At 41.0% G+C, this 27831-nt stretch overlaps 2 protein-coding genes across 2 annotated transcripts; one reads left to right on the top strand and one right to left on the bottom strand.

The window, feature by feature from the left end:
* Nucleotides 1-8354: 8354 nt before the first annotated feature.
* LOC115572121 (verrucotoxin subunit beta-like) lies at nucleotides 8355-15513 on the bottom strand. The gene is made up of 3 exons (XM_030401939.1): nucleotides 15413-15513; nucleotides 12153-12265; nucleotides 8355-10954 (listed from the first exon to the last, which is right to left on the bottom strand). The coding sequence occupies exons 2-3, from the start codon at nucleotides 12250-12252 to the stop codon at nucleotides 8817-8819; spliced, it is 2238 nt and encodes a 745-aa protein (XP_030257799.1). The 5' UTR covers nucleotides 12253-12265; nucleotides 15413-15513; the 3' UTR covers nucleotides 8355-8816.
* Nucleotides 15514-19530: 4017 nt separating this feature from the next.
* LOC115572086 (uncharacterized) lies at nucleotides 19531-27311 on the top strand. Its single transcript, XM_030401899.1, has 3 exons — nucleotides 19531-19612; nucleotides 20041-20153; nucleotides 21732-27311. Exons 2-3 carry the CDS (start codon nucleotides 20054-20056, stop codon nucleotides 26159-26161), a joined length of 4530 nt encoding a protein of 1509 aa, XP_030257759.1. The 5' UTR covers nucleotides 19531-19612; nucleotides 20041-20053; the 3' UTR covers nucleotides 26162-27311.
* The last annotated feature ends 520 nt before the right edge of the window (nucleotides 27312-27831 follow it).

The following is a 27831-nucleotide window of genomic DNA, read 5'->3' as shown; positions in this document are numbered from 1 at the left end:
GTGGACACAGTTTTTTCCCTTTTCCATGTTATGGAATTGCTCATCGCTGGCGACTCATCCAGGGAGTACCCTGGCCTTCGCCCATAGAGTCACTGGATTTGGCCCCAGTACCCCCGCTCCACCTTGAAAAAAAAAAAAGGTGGTATAAAAGCGGTAACAACCCGCGACCCGCATGGATAAAGCAGAAGAAAACGAAACGAAAAAAAAAAAATGTTATGGAATTGCAATTGTTCATTCATTGATACTTTATTAAGTTATATGTGTCAAATGGATGGATAATCTGTATGTGAGAAACCGCAACACATAATCTCAAGAGACCTTTTTTCAACAAGAACATGAGTTGATTAATTAATGGTAATGTATGGTTACCTTTAAAACACATATTCAAGTGAAAATTATCTTCAGAAAACTTTATGTTCAAAGTCCCCTGAGTTGAATATTCTGTGTAAATAATAAAAGATGTTAACTTGATAAAATTTTATTCAGGTTGCTGCCATGTAGTGCTGCATATTTTTATTGTTATGGTGTTTTATTGTATTCATATTTTCCTCCTGAAGTTAACTGAAAATGAGTGTTGGTGTTAGTTGTAGCTAAAACACATGACGGGGATTTTCTAACATTAATATTTAGTGTAATTAAATGTAAAATGTTTAAATACCAAAACTTCTTATGGTTTTATGAAAACCGAGATAAACAAGTGAACTTCATCCCCTAAATCAAAGACTGTTTGACTAAAAACAGTTCGACATGATATGATAACTAATATGCTTTTATATATAAATATTTTTAAACTGCTGAAGAACCGCTTATTCTGGCTTTTTCCCTCTCAATGTGCAAAAAGAAAACCCTCCAACTTCTGACTTTTATGTTGGTTAAGAGCCAACACAACAACTCTTATTAATGCTCGATCAAGCATCTTAATTTGGATTTAAGTTGAGGAAACTCTTTTCAACGAACATGGTACGAAGGTGATATTTCATACTAATGTACAAGTTTAAACACCAAAAATCCCAGATAAGCAAGTTTAAGAATGAAATTCATCCCCTAAATCATACTGTTTACGAATAAACGGTTCTATATTATATTTGAATATAATAACAAATATCTTTTAGATATTTAAACAATGCTAAGGAGCCACTTGTTTTGCTCATTTTCTTCTCAAAACCCCATGGACTTCACTTTTATCATGTCATTATTAAAGCAGGTTATTTTCTGTCTGTCTCGTCACTAATTGTTGAGCGATAGAAGGAACATATACACACATATAATTGTAAATTAAACACAATTTTTAAACATTTGGCGATAATTCGATGAAGCTGAAATATAGAGGTTGAGAATATAAATAAACAAGCATAAATAAAACATTTCCTGCAAGTATCATGTTACCAAATGATCAAATTAAGAAACTGACATCAGATACCTGGATCCAGAATGATTTGGTAAAACGCAGCCAACAAATGTTTTATTAATGTGAGAGGGAACACTTTTGTGAAAGTGTTGTAATTTATCAAACCAAGGATATAAAATGACAGTCAGTTAAGAAAATGGAATTCATTTTCATCACATTTATTTAGTTAAGAAAAAATTAGAACACAAACTTTGAACTGAATATGACTTATAAACATATTAAAACCAGTGATGATGAAGACTCATAAATGCAATTTGTTTTGATGTGACTGGTCAAACAAGAGTTATACATTCTCTTCATCTCTTTCACAATTTAAATGAATAATAACCTTATCATTTAAAGTTCATTACATTGTTGAACAAGTACTCAAATAAATGAAATGCAATACGAGAAAATCAGTGAGACATTTTTATATAAGTATCTGAAATCATTACATTTGTCCGATTATACATTTCAACACTCAGAAAGTTATAACACAGTGCACATATAATTAAACATGCATTCAGAGTAAATGATTGCATGAGAACAAATACAAAAACTGAATAATCATTTATTGCAAGTTTCAAACAAACATAAACCAGTGTAGTAGTCGGCTACATGAATCAGTTCAGTTTTTTTCTTCCAAAATAAAGATTTGTACTCAAAGCTCTAATCTAAACCATAAAACCACATCTCAAAAAGAAAAATTGACTATAAAATCTATTATGTCCCCACAGTGTCAGTGGGTCCCAATATGGTGGGTACACTACCAGGTGAGGGTCCGATTGCTACCCAAAAATAATATGAAGTGTTTTCCACAAATAAAGTGTCTATCTCTGAACAGACATGTAGTCACAGCATTTGTGAAGGAAAACATAAAAAACCTTCATCCTTTGAATCCTTGCATTTTTTGAAGAAAATGTGTGTGATTGCTACATTTGCTGGCGTCGCTTGCAGTGATCAAGGCTTACAAAAATGTTTTTTAAAATTCTGCATTAAGAGAGCGTCGATCGAATTGGATTTGTGATCTAGCGCCACTGAGAGGTGAATGACTGATGGTACCACCCAAAGTTGGTGTCAATCAAATCATGTTTTACAGAGATGGTGTTTTTTTTTTGTTTGTTTTTTTTTTTTTTTTTTTAATCAATGGCCACAAGGTGGTGCCATTGGTAACATGTTTTAATATCATGCACATACATTCATGGATAACTCGTGTACCAAGTTTCACAATGTAGTTGTGGAGAAACGATATATAATATATAAGGTAAAAACACAAACTCAGAAATGTGTATATTCCTCATTAAACAAGCTGTTCTCAGAGGAAAATAAGGACCGATCAGTCAATAAAGATCTTTCTCCTCTCATTAACATTTGTGCACGAAACTACATCGTGCTCCTTTAAAAGCAACAGAATTGAAGATTTATATTATATTGTTCCTGGTTATAGAATTATATGAAATTTTCCACACAGTGCGGTTGGACTTGCTGCACGTGCAAGATTCCCAAATTTTGTTTCAGCCAGATTCAGAAAGTGCACCAGGCCATATCCTCAAAGTTTGACGGCCTATTACAGACAAAAACTAAATATGCAAGTTTTGTTTTGGCTCATCTAAATATGGCATTTGCCAAATCTGGTGAAGATGGATGAAATAAGTGCAAACTGACGCAAGAAAGGTGTTTGGCAAAAAATCTAATGACAGTGGTCTATATCAATTAACTTAGCTTTTTCCATGGAACCCACTGCACAATAATCCTTTTTTTTTACTCCAAGCAGCTTTACTGTAGCAATCACATAATTAATTGAAGCTTAATTGGCGAAGTTTCAGGAGCAGGACCACACCTCAACAGCGCCAACTTCAGCATTTCTATAAATAACCACCTGACCCTCTCATCTGCTTCGCTCTCGTATTCTGCGCTCTCGCACCCAGAAACGAGATCACGCGACATCGCCTCGCCCGAGCACATCCAAACTTTTGTACGAGCAACATCAGGCTCTACTCACCTCATCATGGACTTCGTATCACTATCCCCGTGGGATGATCTTTCAGACGAGATCAGGATCACCATTCATCTGAAGCCGACAACTTTCCCGTCACCTCCGTTCCCGAGACCCTGATTCCAGTGGCCCTACAGCCGGCTAGGGCGCGAGCGAGTCCGAAGAGCACTAACTTCGTCTCATCCATGGTTCGCATCCCGCCTGGTTCATCTCTCCTCAACATCCAAGATTATCATAGCACGTCCAACGACTCTCCCGTGTCTCCCAGCCCACCTCCTTCCGCAGCAAAGAGAGGACGAGGAAATTCCGGAACAGAAAGTCACCGTCGCTGCAGTTCGCCATGGTTCGCCGACTCCTTCACCTCCAAGAAGCGAAGCCTCCCGCCATCGTTCCGCCAACACCGGCCGAACAACTCGCCGGTCTCAACGTCTCCACGCTCTGGTGAGTTCCCCCGACCGGCTTTCATCTTCTACAGTCACCGATTGGACAGTAGCCACTCCCCAGAAAACTTTAAACGACAAATGAATTCTGTTTCACCGAATGGACTATAAAGCCAAACTTTCTCCACACGCATGTGTGCTTCTTCCGTCAACACCAGCTCTCTTCCGGGTGACGTCATCACGCGCACGCAACACACCGCGACGTCGACGCTCCTGTTAAAAGGGACAGTACAATTAAATACTACAGCCCAAAGACAGCAGAAAGCTCATAGACAACAGAAAGTGCAGCAGCAAAAGTGGAGACAGAGATCCTCAGCCAGATCAAATGACTCTAGAGTTTCTGCTACCACTTCTCGTCATCACTCCACTCCAAAGGGAGTGCCCAGATGGATTTCAGGACCTTCCAATCCCCATCAGGATTTTCATCATCGACACCAGATCGCTTCCAGGTGACGTCATCACGCACAGCCCTACAGACAGTGACGTCTACGCTCTTGTTAAAGGGACAGTACAATCAAATAACACAGCCCAAAGAAAACAAAGAGCAGCAGCAAAAGCAGAGACAGAGATCCTCTGCCAGATCAAACAACTCCAGAGTTTCCGCCACCACTTCTCGCATCACTACACTCCAGAGGGAGCGCCCAGATGCATTCTAGGACCCTCCAACTTCTATCAGGATTATCATCATCAGCTACAGCAACCTACAACCTCAAGGGCAAACTCCACAGTGCCCACCGCCATCCAGTTCCAGCCATCACCGCAGCTAACCTTTGGGGGGGCTCCTGGCACTGGGATGCCAGCGCCCCCCGCTGCTTTTTTCCAACAACCACAGCAGCGCGCTTCAACCGGGGCTCCTGGCACCGAGATGCCAGTGCCCCCTACCGCCCACTGCTAGCAACCACAGCAGCTCGCTTCAACTTGAGCTCCTGGCACCGAGATGTCAGCGCCGTCTGCTTCCCGTTTCCAGCAACCACAGCAGCTCGCTTCAACCGCTCCGGTCTGTATATTAAAAATTACTGTCCATTCTTACACTACATCATGTAAATATGTATATACGTCGATTCGATTCCATTTTCTTTCCCTTTTTAATTATAGTGTCTATTCTATTATCTATTTTGCTATTGCTCTGTTCTCGTAATATTCTGCTGCTGCGAGAAACAAATTCCCCCGTCTGCGGAACATTAAAGGATTCTGATTCTGATTCTCATCCTGGCACCGAGATGCCAGAGCCCTCTGCTTCCTGTTTCCAGCAACCACAGCAGCTCGCTTCAACCGGGGCTCCTGGCACCGAGATGCCAGCGCCCCCTGCTTCTTGTTTCAAGCAACCACAGCAGCTTGATCAACCGGGGCTCCCGGCACCGAGATGACAGCACCCCCTGCTTCCCGTTTCAAGCAACCACAGCAGCTTGATCAACCGGGGCTCCCGGCACCGAGATGTCAGAACCCCCTGCTTCCCGTTTCAAGCAACCACAGCAGCTCGCTTCAACTGGGGCTCCTGGCACCGAGATGCCAGTGCCCTCTGGTGCCTATTTCCAGCAACCACAGCAGCTCGCTTCAACCGGGGCTCCTGGCACCGAGATGCCAGCGCCCTCTGGTGCCTATTTCCAGCAACCACAGCAGATTGCTTCAACCAGGGCTCCTGGCACCAGGATGCCAGCGCCCTCTGCTTCCTGTTTCCATCAACAACAGCACCTCGCTTCAACCAAGTCTCCTGGCACCAAGATGCCAGTGCCCTCTGCCGTCTAATTCCAGCAACCACAGCACCTCGCTTCAACTCCTGGCACCAGGTGCCAGCACCCTATGCCGGGATGCAGGGAGCTTCCATCTCCCAGCTCCATCAGTCCCAGCAGCTCATGTCGGCTGGGGTCGTCAGCACCGGGATGCCGGCACCCGTTCTTCCCCCTCAACAGGCAACCACTAATTTCACTTTATACACAGCTACCCACACTGGGCCGCACAAAAAACCAAACGAGAGCTTCAGCCTTCTCTCGCCTGTTGTCAGGCAGCTCCACCAGCACCCATACCTCCAGAACAGATGTCATCTACCCCTTCTGTCATCTTCCCATAATCAACGGCGTATATAAGAAAGGCAGGCCCGTCATGCACCTAGGAGGTTGTTCGATTTGCAACGGCTTCAACAGTACCGGATGCACCGTGTCCCAGTGCCGCTTCCTCCACGTTTACTCCTTCTGCAGCGGGGGCCACGCCCACCCCGAATGCCCGTTCAACCTACCTCGCCAAAGCTAGTTTCTCATAAAGGACTTGAAGAAGGTCTTCACCCCGGACTCCACACAATCATCTATCTCTTTTGAAATCGAAAATCTTCAGTCGACCATAACCGAGCCAGATTCAGTTGACCGCACGCTCGCTAAGGAAGTTAAGGAAGGTCCAGGAACAGACCAGTGCTCTTAAAGTCCTCCCTATTCACCCCGACTTCTGCCGTTTCTTCAGCATCCATTGGCGTGGTATATATTACTTCGCCGTTAGGCTCACCTTTGGTCGCAAAGCAGCCTTAACTCTTCGACACCCCACCTGAAGCCCTCAGCTGGATCCAGTCTAACAATTTCCCCCCACCACATCGCCACCCGCTTCCGGCCTGCTTACCCTGACTTCAGTCTTCTCCAACCTCGGGGTCCCATCGTCGCAGAGAAAACAGAGGGCCCCTCCACATCCCTTGAGTTTCTCGGAATCATTCTTGACACTAACAAGTTTTAGACTTCATTCCCGGTCGTAAAGCTCAGCCGAACCTTCTTCTGCGCCCAGCGCCGCACCAAACGTCAACTTCTGTCCCTTCCGTCCCATCACTCTTGACCTCCATCTCCCTGGATAGCTCGAGCCTTGCTGAAATCTGTCCGTGACTCAAACCTATCACCAATTGGAACGGAATCACTTTCTTTTACGATGACCAACCAACTAACCCACATGACATCCATCTGTACAGCGATGCTGCTCCTTAGGTCGGTTTTGGGGGTTTCTACAAAGGAAGATGGCTTGTGGCAGAATCGCCCCCGAAGCTCGCTAATGAATGCCAGAAGTTCAGAAGCTTGGCACCTCACGCAGATACCTTCCCTACGCCAGTTGGGCGTCGACATTCAACTCGTAAATCCTGCGCTTATACCCCTGATAAGCGACTACCAGAGCTCCACCATCAACAGCCTATCACCCTCGACCCTCTCTTCCTACTGGACAGCTTGGAAAGCTTCCATTACTTTCACGACCAATACAACACAACCTTTCCGTCATTCGATCTCATCACCACGACTTCTTTCAGTACTTACGCCCATTCCTCATGACAAATCACGCACCACCAAGCTTACCTTAGCGGTATCAGCTTCTTTCCAAGACAATAACCGGCTGTTCGTTAACAGTTCGTTAAGCCCTCGCCCTCGCCGTCTTCCTCTTAATGCCAACTTGCCGTTAATCTGCCTCCACACAATCCGTTCCGGGTACGGCACTCCTCAAGTCGCCCAAACCCCGGAAGCCATGTTCTTGCTTGCCTTTTGGCTTCCTCAGATGCTCCGAATTCACCTCCTCAACCATTCACTTCGACTCAAGCCGTCATGCTTGCATTTCTGACTTGTCTCGCTTTTCAGACGACACTATGGTGTTCCACTTAAAGCAAACCAAAACCAATCAATTTGGTCCGCCTACACCCGTCTTCTTCTTCAAGGTCCAATCACCACTGAATCCCTTCGAAACCCTCGCAAATTTCTTGCAATTCCGTAAATATCACAACAACGACAGATCCTCTTTTCATCTCCGAATCCAGCCAAGTGGCTACTCGATTCTGGTTCCACCATCACTTTCGCCGGATGCTCTCATTGTCTGGTATTTTGCCCGACAACTACTCTGGGCACTCCTTCAGAATCGGAGCTGCCACTTCAGCCTCCCGTAATGGCTTCCCAGAACACTTCATACATCTCATAGGCCGCTGGTCCTCCCAAACGTACCACCGTTACATCTGTTCAGATCTCAAAGATCTCAGATCCGCTCAATCTCTTCTCAAGTAATTGGAGGTTTTTGGGGGTCCGTCGCTGCCCGGGAGCGGCGGCGGATTCTCTACAAGAATCCCCACAACGCACTCGAAGAACACAAAAGAACCAAGATCTTCGACACTTCGTTTTCCTTTGTCACTAATAAATCCTTAAACGCATCTCGTTGACGGTGTGGTCCTTGCTAGTGAATTGAAGCTTAATTGGCGAAGTTTCAGGAGCAGGACCACACCTCAACAGCGCCAACTTCAGCATTTCTATAAATAACCACCTGACCCTCTCATCTGCTTCGCTCTCGTATTCTGCACCCCTCCCCCCCCACCCCATTTCTCTCTGTCTGTTTCTTCTTTCTCTCCTCTCCTTCGTAGGTCCATGAGGGGGTCCGTCGCTGCCCGGGAGCGGCGGCGGATTCTCTACAAGAATCCCCACAACGCACTCGAAGAACACAAAAGAACCAAGATCTTCGACACTTCGTTTTCCTTTGTCACTAATAAATCCTTAAACGCATCTCGTTGACGGTGTGGTCCTTGCTAGTGAAATGATAATAAAGTACATATTGTAAGCAAATTCGCTAACCACACATAATTACTGAATAAAATATATGGGTTTTAATTACATTTCTGAATTCCTTTTTCACCTGGCTTAATACAAAGACTGAAAACCGGTATACTGCCACCAAATTAGACAAAATCACCCTCGAATAACTTTTCTTCTTCCACTGTTAGATCATGGTGGCTAATAAACCACCAATACATCCAAGAATCAAATGGATTTTGGAGGTACTGGTTAAAATTTGTTGGTAACCACATTATTCCCTTCCATGATCTTTTTTTTGTTGTTTTTTTTGTTTTTTGTTGTGATGCATTTAATATATTAAGCTCTAAATCCAAGAGGAGGGAGGCAAACCCTGACTTCATTGGCTGGACCAACACCAGACAGTTATAATGATCTCCATGACAACATATTCTGAGTGTGATGGAAGTCCTGAAATGATCGTCTCTTCAGTCTCCTGACTCTTCCTCGCTGAACTCTTCCTTATCTGACGCATTGTCTTGAACGCCGGACCCATCGGCAGTCTTCGGCAACACTTCTTCTTCAGGTATATCAGGTTCTGGTCTCTCACTTACGTCTGGTTCATCTTGAGGTTCTCCAGGAGTGCTGCATGGAGAAGTTTTATCGGAACCACTGCCAGTCATTGTCAACGCTTTTTCTTCGGGTATATCAGGTTCTGGTCTCTCACTTACGTCTGGTTCATCTTGAGGTTCTCCAGGACTGCTGCACGGTGAAGTTTTAATGGAACCACTGACTTCATTGGTTGGTCCAACACCTACTGAGGTCACTGCTCTGCATCTGAACTTGTACTCTGTGTTTGGACTCAGATCGCTCACTGTGACTTCTTCATCTTCTGCTATCGTTTTTTCTATCCATCCATCCTGTCCACTGACACAGTACTCAACAGAGTAGGAGGTGATGTTCTCTGCGCCAAACTTTGCTGGAGAAATCTTCAGCGTCACACTGTTGTGGTTTATGTCTCCGACTGTTAATGTTTCAGGCTTTGAAGGAGGCTCAAAGTTCTCAGTGACAGGAAAGCCGTTTTCATAGAGTACGATGCTTGAACCTTCCTGTGTCTCGTCTGTTGAACCAGCTGCCAAGAACTTAATGTGTTTGTTCTCCTTGTTGGCCTCTGCAAAGTCACCAAAGAGCTTTGCTTTGTGTCTCATTGCATCTGTGACTTTTTTTGAGGCATACCATTTTTCCCTCTCTACATCACCAGTACGAAACACTTTAGGATTGTCTGGTTTGTGTGGGTTGTTCTCATTGCTGGTCTCTGCAAAATCACTGGAGACTTTTGCTTTACTCATCATTTCATCTGTTACTTCTTTTGAGGCATTCCATTGTTCCTTCTCTACATCATGAGTACCAGACTCTCGAGTTTCTTCTGGTTTAGGTGTTTGTCCTAAGTGCTTTGATAAAGCTGAGAGGTACGGTTCATGACTTCCCAGTGATGTGAAAAAAAAACACACAGCATGATCAGCACTGAGAATTTCCTTGTTCACATCTGATTGAGATGGGATGATCTTTGTGTTTTTCATCACACTTGTGAAAGAGTTCAAGGTGTAAATTTCTCTCTCTTTACACTCCATCCACTCGTTCAGGTCTTTGCTGTTGAAAGGAGAAGAATGTATCTTCTTAAGGATCTCTTTGAACACATTGTTCTCTTCTTCTCCTCCTCCTCGGATCGCTGGAAGTTTCTTTGCCAATTTTTGTTGGAATTCCAGCTTGAACCCAGAGCACATGTCTTTAAAGGTTTTAATCTTTCTGCCAATTTCTGAGAACTGCTGTGCAGCGGTTTTCAGTGCATCATTGCACCTCATTTCCACCTCCTTCAGGTTTTCCAGGACAGCCTGCATTTCTTCTATGAACATAGGACTTACTTCACGCACAACTGTTGGTGCAGAAGTATGCAACTGAATCAGTGGCAGCAGCCAAACCTTCACTGGTACGGCGTTTTCTCCGTTGGCTCCCAGCAATTTTGTCAGACTTTGGTAGACTTTTACTGCATCCTGAAAGGATGAGGGAGTTTTATCAAGTAAAAAATCTCCATGGAAATTGCAGGAGAATTTCTCAACTGATTCTTTTTCTTCCGTCTTCATTTTCAGGGAGCCCTCACCACCTATACTAATGCTGGGAATTTTCTTGACCATCACTTTCAACATGCCCTCAACTTTTTGACAATTTTCATCACTAGACACATCGCTGTTAAAGACAAAGAAGGCTTTTGCTCCATAAAGGATACCTGTGACTACGTGTGTTGCTTTCCATTCCTTGAAATCATCCAGATACTTCACATTTTTTGCCCCCAGGTGATCCATTGATAGTTGCTCGAACTTTGTGGTTGCTTCATACTTCAGTGTTACTGTGGCCTCTTTTTTAGATTTCTTATCATGATTTAGATATTTGGCCGCTCCTCCAACTTCAACAGTTCCAGCAAGGAAACTTGCCTTGAGGGATGCACTTACATCTAGTGCCGAGGTTTTGTCATCAATAGATTCAGATGCAACAATCTCGAAAGCGCTGTAGTGCTGTCGCCTTTCTCTTATATACCGTACCAGATCATCATGATCCCACAAAGTCATACCTGCAAAAAAGAGGAGAGGAACAAACTCTCAGCTTCTTTAATAGTGAATAAGAGCAATTAAATTGTTTTATTGAATACCATGAAAAACAAAACAACTCTTTAAATCCCACGTCTAATTTAAAAGCATGAGCACTTATCTCAGTCTCAATCCTGAAACCTGCTACTGAATACTTGACTCGTAAAAGTGACTGTAGTACTTCATATCCACAGACCATGTCATCAACTACTTTGTTTCACAGCCCTAACAATAAAACCACTGAGAGTGAATTATAATGAGCTTCTCTTTACAATGCAATTTTCTTCTGGAGAAACTGTGGTCCTGGCATTCATGTGGATGATACTTAACACACACCACAGATCCAAACAAAGTTGCAGGTCAAGTATCCCCCTCAAGGCACCAGCACTCCCTGATAGCAGTGTACACCCAGCAGGACTTGCCCAAGGAACATGACATAGAGCGAACCCTTCATCGACCTCCTTCATTGACCTCCAAACTCCCCAGATCCCAATCTAAATGAGCGAGCCAAGTCTGACTGTGGATAAGACTTGGCTCTGACCCGTCAAGGCATGGGCACAGAACCTCTGGGGCATCTCCTAACGTTTCTGGCACCAGGGGCGTAGGTGGCAGGTCTGTAGGCTTCGAGGTGGGGCCTCCATGGATCAGACTTGTTGAGTGATGTCCCATGAATAGAACACTGTATTGAAAGCTGGACACTTTGGAGGTGAAACAATGGCCTGAGTTAATCATCACATTACTCTGGCCATTCCTGAACAGTTTCTACAGTAATGTGCTGGTCCCATTGTGGGGTGTTCTTAGTCTACAACATTGTCTGAGTGGGTGGTCCACGTCCAGTGTCATCCATATGAACGTCAGGGCCAAAGATTTCCCAGCAGAATGTTGCATTGAAATGAGATTATTGTTGAATTTTGGGCATTTCAGCCCTTACATGATAGGATGCAATGTAGAGCTGTCTCTGGATTCAAACAGGATTATATGTGAGTTCAGTGTCCAGCGTCTCATTGCAGACCAGAACACAATGCAGTGTAGTCTGGATTTGCAGACCGCCTCAGCTACACAAAGTCAATGAAAACTACGATGCAAATTTGTGCTGAACCATTTTTGCTGAAGATCTAGCCACGAAAGATTTAGTTGTTTTCCAGTTCTGATTAATTCAGTATTCGACAGCTGCCTCCTTACCAGGAATGAGTAGATCCCTGCGGCAGTTGTACAGCATCCCGAGGCTGAAAGGTCGGCCGAGTGCCGCCACCTCTATCGTGTAGCTGTCTGCGGAGCCCATAACTCAGCCTGGCCTGAAATAAACAGATGAAGGCATGTTAGTTCATGTTTCTCCTTCTGTTTTTTTTTTGTTTTTTTGTTTTTTTGTTTTTAACAATCTGTTTATTGAGTTTTACGTAATAAAAAAACCCAATAGTTTTCCATACAATGGTAATTACAGATAGAAATGTACCACAGAACCGGTTCCCCCCCTCATCCCCACCCTTCCGGCACCTAGCCCCCACAGATGGATACGATTTACAAGGCAAAGAAAAGCAAAAAAAAAAAAAAATGAGTTGGTAAAAGATGAGAGAAAGAGAATAAATAAATAAACAAGTAAATAAATGTATAAAATAATAGATAAAATAAATAAATAATAATTGTGATACTAATGAAAAAATAAATACATAAATAAACAAATAAAAATAAATAAACAAATAGATGAATAAACAGGACTAGTGTTTGGCAGCAATAAGGCATACACATAAATCACTGCGGGGAACAGGGGGGGCCAGACCCACCCAATCCTGGTAAAACAGAGAATTCAAAACACTTGTGCCAATTATAGACTCAAAATAATGATTCACCCTCAAAACAGGTGATTTCGCGATTTTGCAGGAAAAAATATCAATGGAAATGGGCGTGGCCTATATCAGCCGACTCAGCTCAATTCAGGGAAAGTGTGGGTATTAATTTTTCGAATATGCAAGATAGTTTTTGGGAGTTATCGGCTAAAACACATTTGCCCTGATTATAGCCATTATATTATATGTCATTTTTGAAAAAAAAAAATTGCACAGAGCCTAAAGGTAATGTGTTAAAGTACCAACCTAAGTGTCATGATAATTGGACTCAGCAATGTGGAGATATTTAGCATTGTCAGTTTTTACAATTTTCGTCAAATTATTCAGGACTGTCTTTGCACACCGTTCTGTCAGGGACAGTCCAGAGATGTTACGTGCAAATTTTTGAGCTCGTCGGTCAAACAGACTTTGAGAAGGTTGCAAAAGTAGGTTTTGCATATTACACGATTTTGCCCCCCCAAAAAATTACAGGCGGAAATGGGCGTGGCCTATATAATCCGACTCAATTCAGGGAATGCGTGTATGTAAGTTTTATGAATGTGCAACAAAATATATGAGACTTAGGGCCAAAAAACATGTACATTTTTTGAAGTGCCACCTACCGAAGGCTGTGTGACAGAAGTTTAGTTGGCCCTTAGAATTTGAAATTTTTCACCACTTCTGACAGGTTCACCAATTTGTACGTGTTTTGTGCTATGGTCAGACCTCCAAAAATGCGATTGTTTCAGACAAAGACAAATAAGAATAAGTATGATAATAATCCTTACGATTTCAATAGGTCCTTGCTGGTCGTTGACCTGCTTGGGGCCTAATAATAATAATAATAATAATAGAAAGGCTGTGTTGCCTTGCTAGTGAGGTAAAACCTACTATAATTATTTTTCCTGTCCCTTTATTCCCCTTTTCTGTACAGTTTGTATTCTCAGTTAAATTCCATTACATGTCTCTGCTGCATGGCACAAAGGTCCTTTAAGAGGGAGCTGGCCGATCGACATGCATTTACAATAATAGTCCAAAAATGATAAGCCTTACTAAATTGATTCACAACAAGAATCAGATATGATTTACATGTTTTAGTTAACATGGAACTGATTGTACTCTGAATTATTATCATAATATTGTGACTGTAAGCAAAATCAAAAAGAGATGATATCTGATGGTATAATTAGATGTACTACGCTGTCCTCATAATCCTGCCACGTCCTCAAACTCACCTGCATGGTTTCACACTGATGGTGTCCAAAATATTGAAATATCAAAACAAATTGATTTTGAAAATTTGAAACGACAACAGCAAGTCGACCGTTACCCTACCTTATATAGAAGCAATTTAAAGTTGCACGATGTAGTTTTTAGAGGAAATTCAAACTCAGATTTATTAAGGTTATAACACAAACTTTTTCCCTAACTGAATAAACAAGCTGTTTTCAAGGTGGCAGGGTCACACCGCGATGAGGGGTGTCCTGTCTTGGGTTTTTTGTCTTGTGAATTTCATGTTTCATTTTAAAAAGTAACTCTCCTCTCGTTTCAGGTCACTTGCCCTTCCTCTTGTGTCACCGGTCTGACGTCTCCCCTAATCCCTGATTGTTTCCACCTGTGCTCCCTTCCCTGGTGTATATATAGTCTGTGTCTTCCCTTGTCTCATCGCCAGAGTATTTTGGCTCGTCGTATACCTCCAGCCTTGTTTTCCATAGCCTTGCCAAGTCGTTGATAAGTATTGCCACGCTTGATTTCTGTTTTGTTTGTATACCTCTGAAGAAAAGTGATTCTCATTTGTAAAGTTTTTGGTCAGCTTACTGTTTTATTGCTTGCTAGTTCCTGTTTCATAGTTTTCTTGTTTCCTCCCTTTTGGAGCGCTTTGATTTGTAGTTTTTCATAGCTCTGTGCAGCATAGTTTAAGTGTATAGCCGTTTGCTTTTTCCTCCCTGTGAGTGATCTTCCTTTGGTTAACGTTTTATAGATATTAGATATTTTCAGGTCAGTGTAGATTTTGCCTTTTGTTTTTCCTCCTTCAGGAGTGTCTTCTGTTTGTTTGTTCATGTTGTTTGTTCCCCATCTGAGCAGACGAGGTCAGTTTTCATAGCCTGTTTTGTTGTCACTCTTTCTAAGAAGAAACAACTGAATTGCAGAATAAAAGCCTGCCTAAACCATTTGCTGTCTGCATCTGAGTCCTCCTTTTTGCCCAGGCCTGACAAACAGTATAAAGTGTGTTGTCCTTTAAGGTCAGTTTGTTTATTCAGTTTATTCAGTCAAACAAAGAGTTTCAAGTCAGACTCAGGAAGTGCGTCAGGCCACCAATTACGGATAACAGTGATTGATATTGAAAACACGACCACATGAGTTTATTTGGGCTCATCTAAATATGGCATGGACAAAATCTGATGATTGAATGAAATATGAGCCAGTTGAGGCAACAAAAATACTTTTTTTTTTGTATCATAAAAATTAATCTAATCTAATATCTCTAATTTCAAGGTATTGTACCAAATATAGAAATTCCTGTATCGTGACAACATTTACCTACTGTGAATATTCTGTTCTGCTGTTAAAATAAACTCAACTCTGTTCATGATGTGTAACTTTTATTTTCTTACTTACAGCTGGTCGTGTTGGCGGGTCTGAAGGTCTTGAAGTGCAGAAAGAAGAAGTGTAAATGAATGTCACTGTTTCAGCACAAAGACAAGCACTGCCGGTCATCAACCACCTGAACCACAAACAAATCAGAAGAAATAATGTAATTAAAAATTAAGGCTGGTTTTCAAATCACGTCTAAAAGCCACAACTAGAATGATACAGAGTAGAGTGCATACCACCGCAAGAATCCCTTCTATCTGCATCAGATTGATTTCTGTCATTGATACCAGCCACCTAAATAGCCGTGATTTATTTTTTTATTTTTTCATAAAGTGTTTTATCCAGAATCACGCATTGTTCCCTGAGAAATTAACAGATATGTTGAAAAACTGCCAATATCACAATGTTAAAGGAAGTGAGAAATAAAGCTCCTGGATCGTTCCTTTATCTGATCTGCAGCAGAAGTTAATGAAGTCTAGTCTGGACTGAGACTCGTCCTCCATCTGAGATTTAACACATATCTGCTCAGTAGTTTTTGTATAATCCTGCTGACAAACCAACAAACAGTCAGAGTAGAAACAGAACCTCTCTGACAAAGTTAAAGAATCGACTCACATGATGTTTCTGTGCAACAGGATGTTTAAAATAAGAAAAACACACATTTTTAACTGTTAATCATACTGTGTTCTGAACTGATCAGAGTTCAGTTAAAGTTAAACACGAACACACAAAGAGTCAAACTGAGCTGCAGTTAAAATGTTCAGCAGCACATCGACAGAGAGAAAACACAGAAGAGATCAGTGTGTTCAGCAACTTACCGCTCAGACGGCCTGTGATCGCGACGGGAGGGCGAGCTGCTCTGCTTCCTCTGGAGCTGCTTTATAAGTACAATGTACATACACACACACACACACAGACACACACACACACACACACACACACACACACGCACGCCTCCACAAGTAACTTGAGAATGCTCGGTGAGGGCCAATCAAAGCAGCTGCTGATGAAAGACACAACAGTTTTGATGTAAAGAAGAAATCAACTTTTTTGTTGGAGTTTCTAACTAAGGAAGCAGACAGCAGGCGCCCCGCTGAGTTAGAGAGACTCTAACTCACAACCCTGTTTATCAGATCTTTGTGCTTCTTCTAATTCAGCCGTCTTAGTGGGGCTGTTAAGCTCTTAAAATATGGACAATCTTGCTTTTTGTGAAAGAAGCATGAAACTTTCAGGGTTTGTTCTTGATGACCTAAGGTTTAATTTAAGATGTGGAGGCATTCTCAATATGACCCCTGAGGTCAGCTAGAGGTCATTGACCTCTGTAATATGTCATTTTCATGCACAAAATTGTAAATGTGTGTATCTTAGGATCTAAATGTGATAGAAATGTAAACCAAATATGTATTTCCAAGCTTCTGGGCATGAGGAACTCATTTATGCCATTGATAGGACTCTAAGAGGTCAACATCATTAAGTGCAGTGAGGGTTACTAAGAATGTGAGTTTCTTAAGGTGAGACACTACAGGTGAATAGGTTAAAAAAAAAAATAGATATCACCATGAAACTTTCTCAGTTGATTACTCATGTTAAGCTTAGAAAAAACATGTATTGCAAGTTTTTTGATTTTAATGTTTAAATATGCAAATGAGACCTTATCTAGTTAAAAATGCGCTAATTTGCATACATTTTAAAAAAACGAAATCAGATTGTGTGATAAAGCTTGGCAAAAAATACTTTTTACATTTCGTTGTCATATTAGATGGAAAAATAATTACATAGGGGTTTATGGACATCCACTTTGTTATCCTGTAAATACTGCCAATAGCCATAGTTCTTGGAAATAATCATTTTCCGTGATAAAATCAGGGTTTTCGTGTAAAGGAGAGGCCAAAACACGTAGAAATATCTGCATTTTCCCTTCGTGTAAACAGGATGTTATTTTCCCACAGTATGTATGTTATGTGTGTGTTAGGGCTAGAGTGTGAGTTATGTGTTGTAGCCTGTAAACAGCAGACTTAGTAGTACAATTGTGCCATTGAATCTTTTCTTGAAGCCCATTTAAAATACATTTGCCAACCTCAACTAAAAATCATCTGCTACCCTTTCTTTCTTGGAGTGTTAGCTGTGTGCCAGCTGTGTTACGTGTGTGTTACAGGTGTGACAGGTTGTGTGTTACGGTTAGCTAGAGTGTGAGGTGTGTGTTGTAGCCTGTAGTGTTGAGGTAGTAATCATGGCTACACGCCATGTGCTAGTAGATTTAGACAAATGTCCTATGCCCAAGAAACCCTAAATCACAAAGGAATTGGCATCTTTGTCCTTTGTGTCAGTTGGACACCAATGATGTACTACTAGTCTGCTGTTTATCGCTCTGTACTGTTGGACAGTCAAAGGAGAAAGTGTGATAGAGAGAGAGATCAGCACACAACCTTTTAGGTTCCCAAGTGCCGGAACTTCTGAAACCACACCATGCCCCACCCTGTACCGCAGAACTGTGGGAAAATAAGATCCTGTTTACACAAAGGGAAAACACAGATATTTCCTCGTGGTTTGGTCTCTCATTTATACGAAAACCCTGATTTTATCACGGAAAACGATTATTCCTAATCGCGACCCTCACGGAAAAAGCGGAAAAGAAAACGTAACGTAACGGAACTAGGGCTATTGACTGTATATTCTGATTTACAGGATAACAGAAGTAGATGTCCATAAACCCCTATGTAATTATTTTCCCATCTAATATGACAACAAAATGAAAAAAATATTTTGAGCCTGGCATTATTACACAATCTGATTTTGTTTTTTTTAAATGTATGCAAATTGGCGCATTTTTAATGAGATAAGGCCTCATTTGCATATTTAAACATTAAAATACAAAAACCTTGCAATACACATTTTTTTCTTGGCTTAACATGAGTAATCAGCTGAGAAAGTTTCATGTTGATATCTATTATTTAATTTTTTTAACCTATTCACCCATAGTGTCTCGCCTTAAGAAACTCACATTCCCAGTAACCTTCACTGCACTCAATGATGTTGACCCCTTAGAGTGCTATCAGTCGCATATATGAGTTCTTCATGCCCAGAAGCTTGGAAATACATATTTGGTTCACATTTCTAGCACTAGTCTTATAAACACTTTATGATAACTATCAAACAATCCTAAAGGTAAACAACCTCAGTTCAAACTCTCTGACAGTATCAAATAATGTTCATAAATGAACTACACAGTAGTTATTAACATTTACATTGAAGTATTATGAACATTAACTGCAACTTTCCAACAGTCACTAATAAATAGTTTATAGTATTTTAAGTATCTCATTGCTTGTTAACAGTGAAATAACTACTAACTAAAGTGTAATTAAATATACATTTGCCATTTTAATTATATATAATTGCTTATTGTGTTGATATGGTAGACATTGTAAAGCCTTATATATGTGATATATAAAATATTAGAGAGTCATTAACAACAGTATGCCTCTCATGTTCTCTGCCTTTTAATAAAAGAATAAAAACATTTAAAAAGCGTCAGAGTTCAGAGACATCGGGTGAAAAGTGAGAAGATGCAACATGTTGTGTTGAGCTGAAACATCAGAGCTTTAAACCACAAGAAGCTGATCGACTCCATCTGAAGGTTCCTGATATTTACTCTCTCACTGAGGAGAGACGGTGAACACAGTGACGGACTGAAGCCATGCCCAGTCTGTCTGTGTGTGTGTGTGTGTGTGTGTGTGTGTGTGTGTGTGTGTGTACATTGTACTTATAAAGCAGCTCCAGAGGAAGCAGAGCAGCTCGCCCTCCCGTCTTGATCACAGACCGTCTGAGCGGTAAGTTGCTGAACACACTGATCTCTTCTGTGTTTTCTCTCTGTCGATGTGCTGCTGAACATTTTAACTGCAGCTCAGTTTGACTCTTCGTGTGTTTGTGGTCGATCTCAGACAAGTTTAACTTTAACTGAACTCTGATCAGTTCAGAACACAGTCTGATTAACACAGTTAAAACGTGTGTTTTCTTATTTTAAACATCCTGTTGCACAGAAACATGTTGTGAGTCGATGCTTTAACTTTGCCAGAGAGGTTCTGTTTCTACTGTGACTGTTTCTTGGTTTGTTGGTTTGTCAGCAGGATTACACAAAAACTACTGATCAGATAGGTGTGTCACACTTGTCACTCAGACAGTGTTTGGTGGCATCACCGCATGGAGACCTCAGAGACGCCAGTGGTGAGAAAACTTTAATTTAATCACATTAACAAATAAAATAACTTTAATTTAGTAAAATGAGAGCTTAAAATGTTTGTGTTTATTTACTATTTAAATGCACAAGGCTTAAATGATTGTGTTTTCAATATTCATATAGTGGTACTGGTCTTTTGAGGTCTGACACATCTTAGGATTTATCTTTTATTCCCTTTCATTGTTTAAACTCATATAGATCATCTGATTTAGAAAAAGATGATTTGATTTGAGTCTAGACCAAATATAAATATCAATTTTGTAACATATTTCAATCTTTAAAGTAGTTAAAATGTGTTAAAAGCATTAGTTTGATTTAAAAGTATGAATTAGGTTAAACATTTAAGTATAAAGCATGATTTAAAGCGAGTGGGTGTAATAATTTATTAAACTAATGCTGTCGTCTGTTCTCTTAGTTCAGACTGAGCGATGGACTCCGAAGCCAGCGGGACGATAGAGATGCCGGCGCTTGGTCGGCCCTTCAGCCTCGGGATGCTGTATGACTGTCGCTATGACAAATTCATCCCTGGTAAGGAAGCAAACGTTTCACTAATGAATTCATCAGCAATCAACACAGTCAGAAATGTTGCATCAACTGTGGCTGCACAGTGAACTTTGCTCCCGATTAACGAGGACATTTGTTGTGTTTCTGTCTGGAGGTAGGCAGCAACTTGGAAGAGTCCAGTAAAAACCATGTGAAACCCTTTTGTCCTTTGACAACAGTTTGGTTATTCAGTTTGTTCAGTCATGAAAACAAATAGTATCTATAAATGCTCCCAAAGTTTTTCTTTTTGGTACAGATAGCTCCGACTAAAGTTTGAGCAGTATTTATTTTCTCCCTTTAATTGGCAAACGCCGCGAAAATCTGAAATAAAATGAATATTACAAATACAAAATATTATTAAAATAGAATAAAATACAACCACATACTGTGTGCGCCTTCTGACCAAAAACTTAGAAGTGGTTACCATCCTTTAATTAAATTTAAATTAATGTTGCACTGCTACTCTTCAGTACCAACTCTTTACTGCATGTAGCTTCCAACAGAACACACCATCTTTCTCTCTAATTGGTAATTGAGCGTGAAACACAGCATACCCCTGTCCTATTCACAGGCTTGGCCAGTAGGTGTCACCACAAATAAAGGAATCAATATAGATTTTCAAAAATACCATTCACAATATAAAAAGGGAAACAAAAACAAAGGCAATAAAGACATTTAGATCTGTCGAGAGCACATTTTGCTGCGACAGCTACAATATCGATTTTTCTCTTCTGATTAGAGTTTCCTCCCCAAATCTACACAGTAACTTTTAACAACAAACTTAAACATCAGAGAGTAATGAATCCAAATTATGAATGATTATAAATTAGTGAGCTTAACATTAATGACTAAATGATATGTGAGCAGAAAAACATGAAGGTTTTGGCAATATGAATGTACTCATTAGCTCAACATTGGATATTGTCCGCCCTGTTCATCTTAATATCCTCTGATAACAGCGAACTAACTTCATCGTGACCACTTTAAGCTGCCAGAGTCTTTTTATATCAGTCATCAGGACAGTTTTAAGTCTGTCTGGGTACATCGACTAGCTAGCAATTCTGGAATTATAAAAGTTATGTCATTTCAATGTGTATCAATAAGTTAAAAGGTGTGTTGGATGTGTCAGAACTGGCTTATAAAACAATATGAAGAAACTACAATTTTCAACAGGATGAGAATTAGTGATAATTTTAATCTCTGTATGAGGTTGCAGTGATATCTTTTTAAGTTAGCATGCTAACCAGCTAGCCTCCAATGTCCCAAGCCCCCAGTTGGAGCAAAATCTATAGGATTGTTTGGTTACCTGAGCTTACTAGCTAATAACAGCTACAGTTAGCAACAGTTAGCGGCTATGTTCAGTGTTGAAGGTAGCTTGTTACAAAGTAATCTGTTAAAGTACTCACATTACTTTTTTGTTGTAACGTGGCGCGTTATCTAATTAATTTTCATAAAAGAACTTATACACTCGGCTATATTAAACAAACAGAGCATGTTTTAATTTGGTTGTGTTGGTGAAGGGGGATTCTTAAGAAAATGCTTTTTTTCCCTTTTTGTCTGCAGGCATGACATTATGGGACCATAATGATCTGGTAAAACATGTTGGAGAAAAACCACAAAACTACAATGGTGTTAAAATAGATGCATCTGAATCAATTCAGGAGAAATGTTCAGCTCTAAATATCGAAGGATCTGTGAAGGCGAGTTTATTCTGTGGACTCATATCTGTTGGAGGATCTGCTAAATACCTGCATGATTATAAGACTTACAAAAACCAGGCCAGAGTTACACTGGAATATGAAGCTTACACAAAGTTCCAGGAACTGTCGATGGATCATCTTGGAAAATGCAACATAAAGCATCGTGATGTATTTGAAAAAGGTTTAGCAACCCATGTAGTCACAGGTATCCTTTATGGAGCTAAAGCCTTCTTAGTCTTTGATCGTGAGGTGTCCAATGATGAAAGTCAACAACAATATGAGGGCAAACTGACGGGGATCCTCAAAACGATTCCCTTTTTTGCTGGTGAAGGTTCCCTGAATATAGAGGATAAAGACAAACAAAGAGCTGATGAATTCTCCTGCAACTTCCACGGAGACTTCTTACTTGATAAAACTCCTGTGTCCTTTCAGGATGCAATACAAGTCTACCAAAGTCTGCCAAAATTGCTGGGAGCCTACGGAGAAAACGCCGTACCGGTGAAGGTCTGGCTGATGCCACTGACAAGTTTAGATTCTTCTGCTGCAAAACTTGCACAGGAAAGTCCTGTGTTCGTAGAAGAAATGCAGGCTGTCCTGGAGGACCTGAGGGAGGCGCAAATGAGGTGTAATGATGCACTGAGAACCGCTGCACAGCAGGGTCCAGGAATTGGCAAAAACATTCAAACATTTAAAGACATGTGCTCTAAGTTCGAGAAGGAATTCCAACAAAACTTGGCCAAGAAACTTCTAGTGATCCGGAGAGGAGAAGAAGAAGAGGAAGCTGTGCTCAAAGAGATCCTGATGAAGATACATTCTTCTCCTTTCAACAGTAAAAACCTGAAGCAGTGGTTGGACTCTATAGACACAGAAACATGCATCTTAAACTCTCTGACCAGCAACATGAAAAACACTAAGATTGTCTCATCTCCAACAGACCTTCATAAGGAAATTCTCAGTGCAGATCATGCTGTGTGTTTTGTTTTCCCCTTACCAGGAAGTGTTGAAAAGTACCTCTCAACTTTTTCAAACTACTTTAAAAAAACACCCAAAACAGATGATCCTGAGGGGTCTCTTACTCATGATGTATTGAAGGAACAATGGTACACCTCAAAAGAAGCAACAGATAAAATGAGAAGAAAAGCTAAACGCTTCAGTGACTTTGCAGAGGCCAACAAGGAGAACAAGAACATTAAGTTCTTGGCAGTTGGTTCAACAGATGAGACACAGGAAGGTTCAAGCATCGTACTCTATGAAGACGGCTTCTCTGTCACTGAGAACTTTGAGCCTCCTTCAAAGCCTGAAACATTTACAGTCAGAGACACAAACCACAACAGTGTGACGCTGAAGATTTCTCCGGTAAAGTTTGGAGCAGAGAACATCACCTCCTACTCTGTTGAGTACTGTGTCAGTGGACAGGATGGATGGAAAGAAAAGACGGCAGCAGGAGCTGAAGAAGTCACAGTGAGCGATCTGAGTCCAAACACAGAGTACAAGTTCAAATGCAGAGCAGTGACCTCAGTAGGTGTTGGACCAGCTTATGAAGTCAGAGGTTCCATTAAAACTTTACCTTGCAGCCCTCCTGGGAAACCTCAAGTTGAACCAAAGTCAAGGAAGATATCAGTTAGCTGGGAGAAATTCCAGCAAAAATCACAGAGAGTCCTGGAGGACTTGAGTGAGCTAGAGATGAGGTACAATGATGCACTGAAAACTGCCACTGCACAGCAGTTCCCACAGATTGGCACAAAGATTAAAACCTTTAAAGAGATGTGCTCTGAGTTCAAGCTGGAATTCCAACAAACCTTGGCAACAAAATTTCCATCAATCCGAGGAGGAGGAGAAGAAGAGGCTGTGCTCGCAGAGATCCTAATGAAGAGACATTCTTCTCCTTTCAACAGCAAAGACCTGAACAAGTGGATGGACTGTAAAGAGAGAGAAATTCACACCTTAAAGTTTTTCACCAACATGATGAAGAATACTAAGATTGTCTCATCTGAAACAGACCTGTACAATGAAAGTCTCAGTGCAGATCATACTGTGTGTTTTGTTTTCACCTCACTGGGTAGTGATGAACCGTACCGCTCCACTTTATCAAACTACTTAAAACAAACACCCAAAACAGACGAAGCTCAAGGGTCTTGTACTCATGATGTAGTGAAGGAACAATGGTTCGGCTCAAAAGAAGTAGCAGATAAAATGAGGAGTAAAGCAAAACTCTTCAGTGACTTCGCAGAGGCCAACAAGGAGAACAAGAACATTAAGTTCTTGGCAGTTGGTTTAACAGATGAGACACAGAAAGGTTCAAGCATCTACCTTTATAAAGACGGCTTCTCTGTCACTAAGAACTTTGAGCCTCCGTCAAGGCCTGAAACATTAACAGTCACAGACATAAACCACAACAGTGTGACACTGAAGATTTCTCCAGCAAAGTTTGGAGCAGAGAACATCACCTCCTACTCTGTTGAGTACTGTGTCAGTGGACAGGATGGATGGATAGAAAAGACGGCAGCAGAAGCTGAAGAAGTCACAGTGAGCGATCTGAGTCCAAACACAGAGTACAAGTTCAGATGCAGAGCAGTGACCTCAGTAGGTGTTGGACCAGCCTATGAAGTCAGTGGTTCCATTAAAACTTCAGCTGGAAAACGACTTGCAGATGTTGTTAAAGGAAACAGCAAACTGCTAGAAAATCAATCAGGTCCACTCCCTGTTTATAAAGTTCCACTGGTAGAAGAAATGATGAGTGTCACGGGGGGCAGGTGTTTCAGTTTTGGGAATGAGTCCACTAAACACAATCGCACCATCATGGTTCCCGGGGCAACTGGTGCTGGAAAATCAAATCTCATCAATGGGATGATCAATTACATTCTAGGTGTTGAATGGGAGGATTCATATCGGTTTAAGCTAGTTGATGAGGATCCATCAAAATCACAAGCTGAAAGCCAGACTTCTGACGTCACTGTGTACAAAATCAACTATCAGCAGGGGTTTAAAATAGACTATTCACTGACCATTATTGACACTCCAGGATTTGGAGATACAAGAGGCATAGAGAGAGACAAGGAGATCACAGAACAGCTGCATAATCTCTTCTCTTCTAAACGAGGTGTCAGTGAAATTGATGCTGTGTGTTTTGTAGCTCAGGCTTCTTTAGCTCGACTCACACCATCACAGAAATATGTGTTTGACTCTGTGCTCTCAATCTTTGGCAAAGATGTGGCAGAAAACATCAGAGTTCTGGTGACATTTGCAGATGGCCAGCATCCGCCAGTTCTAGAGGCGATCAAAGCTTCAGGTGTTCCATGTCCTACAACAGAAGACGGGCTGCCAGTTCACTTTAAATTCAATAATTCAGCATTTTTTACAGACAACAAGTCATCTGAAGGAGGCAGCATGAGGGATGAAGATGGAGGCTTTGATCAGATGGTTTGGAACATGGGAACAAGAAGCATGAACAAGTTCTTTGTTGCTTTGAATGTGATTGAAACCAGAAGTTTGACATTAACTAAAGAGGTCCTCAGAGAAAGAGAGAGGCTAGAAAATTCAGTTGAGAAGGTTAAATTTGGATTAGCCAAGCTTGTGGAGATAAAAGAGTCAAGTGAGAAACTGAAGAAGCACGAGGCAGAGATCAGCAGGAATGAGAACTTTGAGTTTGAGGTCACTGTCAAAAAGCCTGTTAAAGTAAATATTTCACATCCTGGATTTTACATCACCAACTGTCAGCAGGGTCATTACACCTGCCACTTTCCCTGTGGAATACCCAATGATGCTGATACAGCATGCTGTGCTGCAATGGGATCAGATGGAAACTGTAATCAGTGTGCAAGCAAATTTATTTTGGGTGTACATTTCAATCAGAAGTACAAATGGGATTATACAGGGGTTAAAGAAAAACGAACAATCAAAGAGCTCCAAGAAATGTACAAACAAGCCAAAGACGCCAAGAAACCTGTTGAAGCAATGATTGTAACACTGAAGGCTGAATATGATCGTGTGCAGGCTGAGGTGGAGAAACTGGTGGAGAGCTCTACTGAGTGTTTAAACAGACTTAAAGAGATCGCACTGAAGCCAGATCCACTCTCCACTCCAGAGTACATCGACATGCTTATTGAGGGAGAGAAATCTGAGGGCAAACCAGGCTGGAAGCAACGAGTTCAGAGTCTGATGACTATCAGAGACAGAGCAGAGACATTGGCTAAAATAGGCAGAGGAGAGAAACTCCTTGACTGTGAAGAATCTGAAGTCCAGGACGAAAATCAATACCCAATGTTAACCATTCGCAGACGGTTCCAGAGATGATCAAAGCTCCAGTTGTTCCATGTCTTAAATCAGAAGATGGGCTGCCACTTCACATTAAATTCAATAATTTAATTTAATTCAGCATTGTTTGCAGACAATAAATCATCTGAAGGAGGCAGCATGAGGGAGGAGGATGAAGATGAAGACTTTGGTCAGATGTTTTGGAACATGGGAACAAGACGCATGAACAAGTTCTTTGTTGCTTTGAATAAGATAGAAAACAAAAGCTTGACAATGACGAATGAATCTGAAGTCCAGGACAAAATCAATATCCGATGTCAACCATGAGAATGTCATTGGGACGAAGACCCATTCTGAGATGTATATAAAAATGAGAGTGATATAGAATTGTTAGTCATATTGATCACAGCAAGACAAATCCTGTTTAATAGCTACAGCCGAAATAAGACTGAGACCTGAAATCTCAAGAGAAATATGAAAAAGAAAATTTAGTCATGAGATAGAAATCTTGTCAAAGTATATTTTTCTTCATTTGAGTTTGTATTGTCTTATGACTGTTTTATCTTCTAACTATAATCATGTTAAAGATGCTCTTATCAACACTCATATACTCTCATGTTCATAAGCATCTATTAAGGACTCATCAGTTGATGATTATTCCAAGTACCTTCTTATAAAGTGTTACCCAGTTATATCTGCTTCTTGCTAAGTTTGATTTTCTTTGAGATTTAAAAACATATTTGATGTGAATAATGTTTCTGTTTGATGTTGATGAATGACGTGTTCTTGTCCTGTAGTAATAAGGAGGCTTCTGCTGAATGATGAATATGACCAGAGGTCCATTTTACAGCCCATGCTGAGAAGAGAAACTGTGGCCTGTTTGCTCGAACTGAAAGCATCTTTGGTTTTTTCACCTTGCTGACATTTCACCCTTCTAAATAGAAAACAGAGGAGGTCACAGCTGATGCTGAGCTTTACAATTCAGAGAAGTTAATTCATAGTTCACTAAGAACTGTATTTTGTGACAAGAAGAAGGAGTTGTGTCATTCGTGTTGTCCTAGTTTTCTTGATTATCTTTTCATCTTATTTTGTATATTGCTGCTTTTTGCTTGTAATTTTGTGATCATTCGAAAAAGAAAATGTAAAAACTTGAATAAAACTGGAGTGTATTTTGTACATTCCAACCAAAGTTTTGGACTTTGCTCATTTTTCTCTGAGGTCATCTGATCACCTCTCCAGGTAACGAGCCCTTTAAACACCTTGTGAAAAACTAAACAAATTTAAACAAATTTAAACTACTTATTCAAGATTTTTTACCTCAATTGGTGTTACAATTTTATGGAACTGATTTAATTGGCATGTTTAATACAGTTTTTTGTGATACGTATATGTGTCTGTCATATACACGCGTATTACGCTCGGTCTAGGGAGCCGAGCCCAACATATATACAAGTGATGAAGCGTGGCTTCAGGGTGAGCCCTGGCCTAAAATAACAAACAAAACACCGATCTAAAATCTGGAGCACGAAATTTACTAATCCCTACAGAAAACAAAAACAAAAAGACAAGTGCGGAACCTAACTACAAGACTAATAACAAAACAGGATAAAACAGAATCAAAGAAAAAGGCAGCTCACCCCGACTGCTTCCCTAAGCACAAACACACTTGCTCTGGTTTTACCAAGAGCACACGCACACTCACAAACAGT

The sequence above is a fragment of the Sparus aurata genome, chromosome 21 (assembly GCF_900880675.1).
Source record: "Sparus aurata chromosome 21, fSpaAur1.1, whole genome shotgun sequence".
NCBI lineage: Eukaryota > Metazoa > Chordata > Actinopteri > Spariformes > Sparidae > Sparus > Sparus aurata.
Note: the sequence above shows the minus strand (reverse complement) of the source record. Positions and strands in the feature narration are given on the sequence as shown.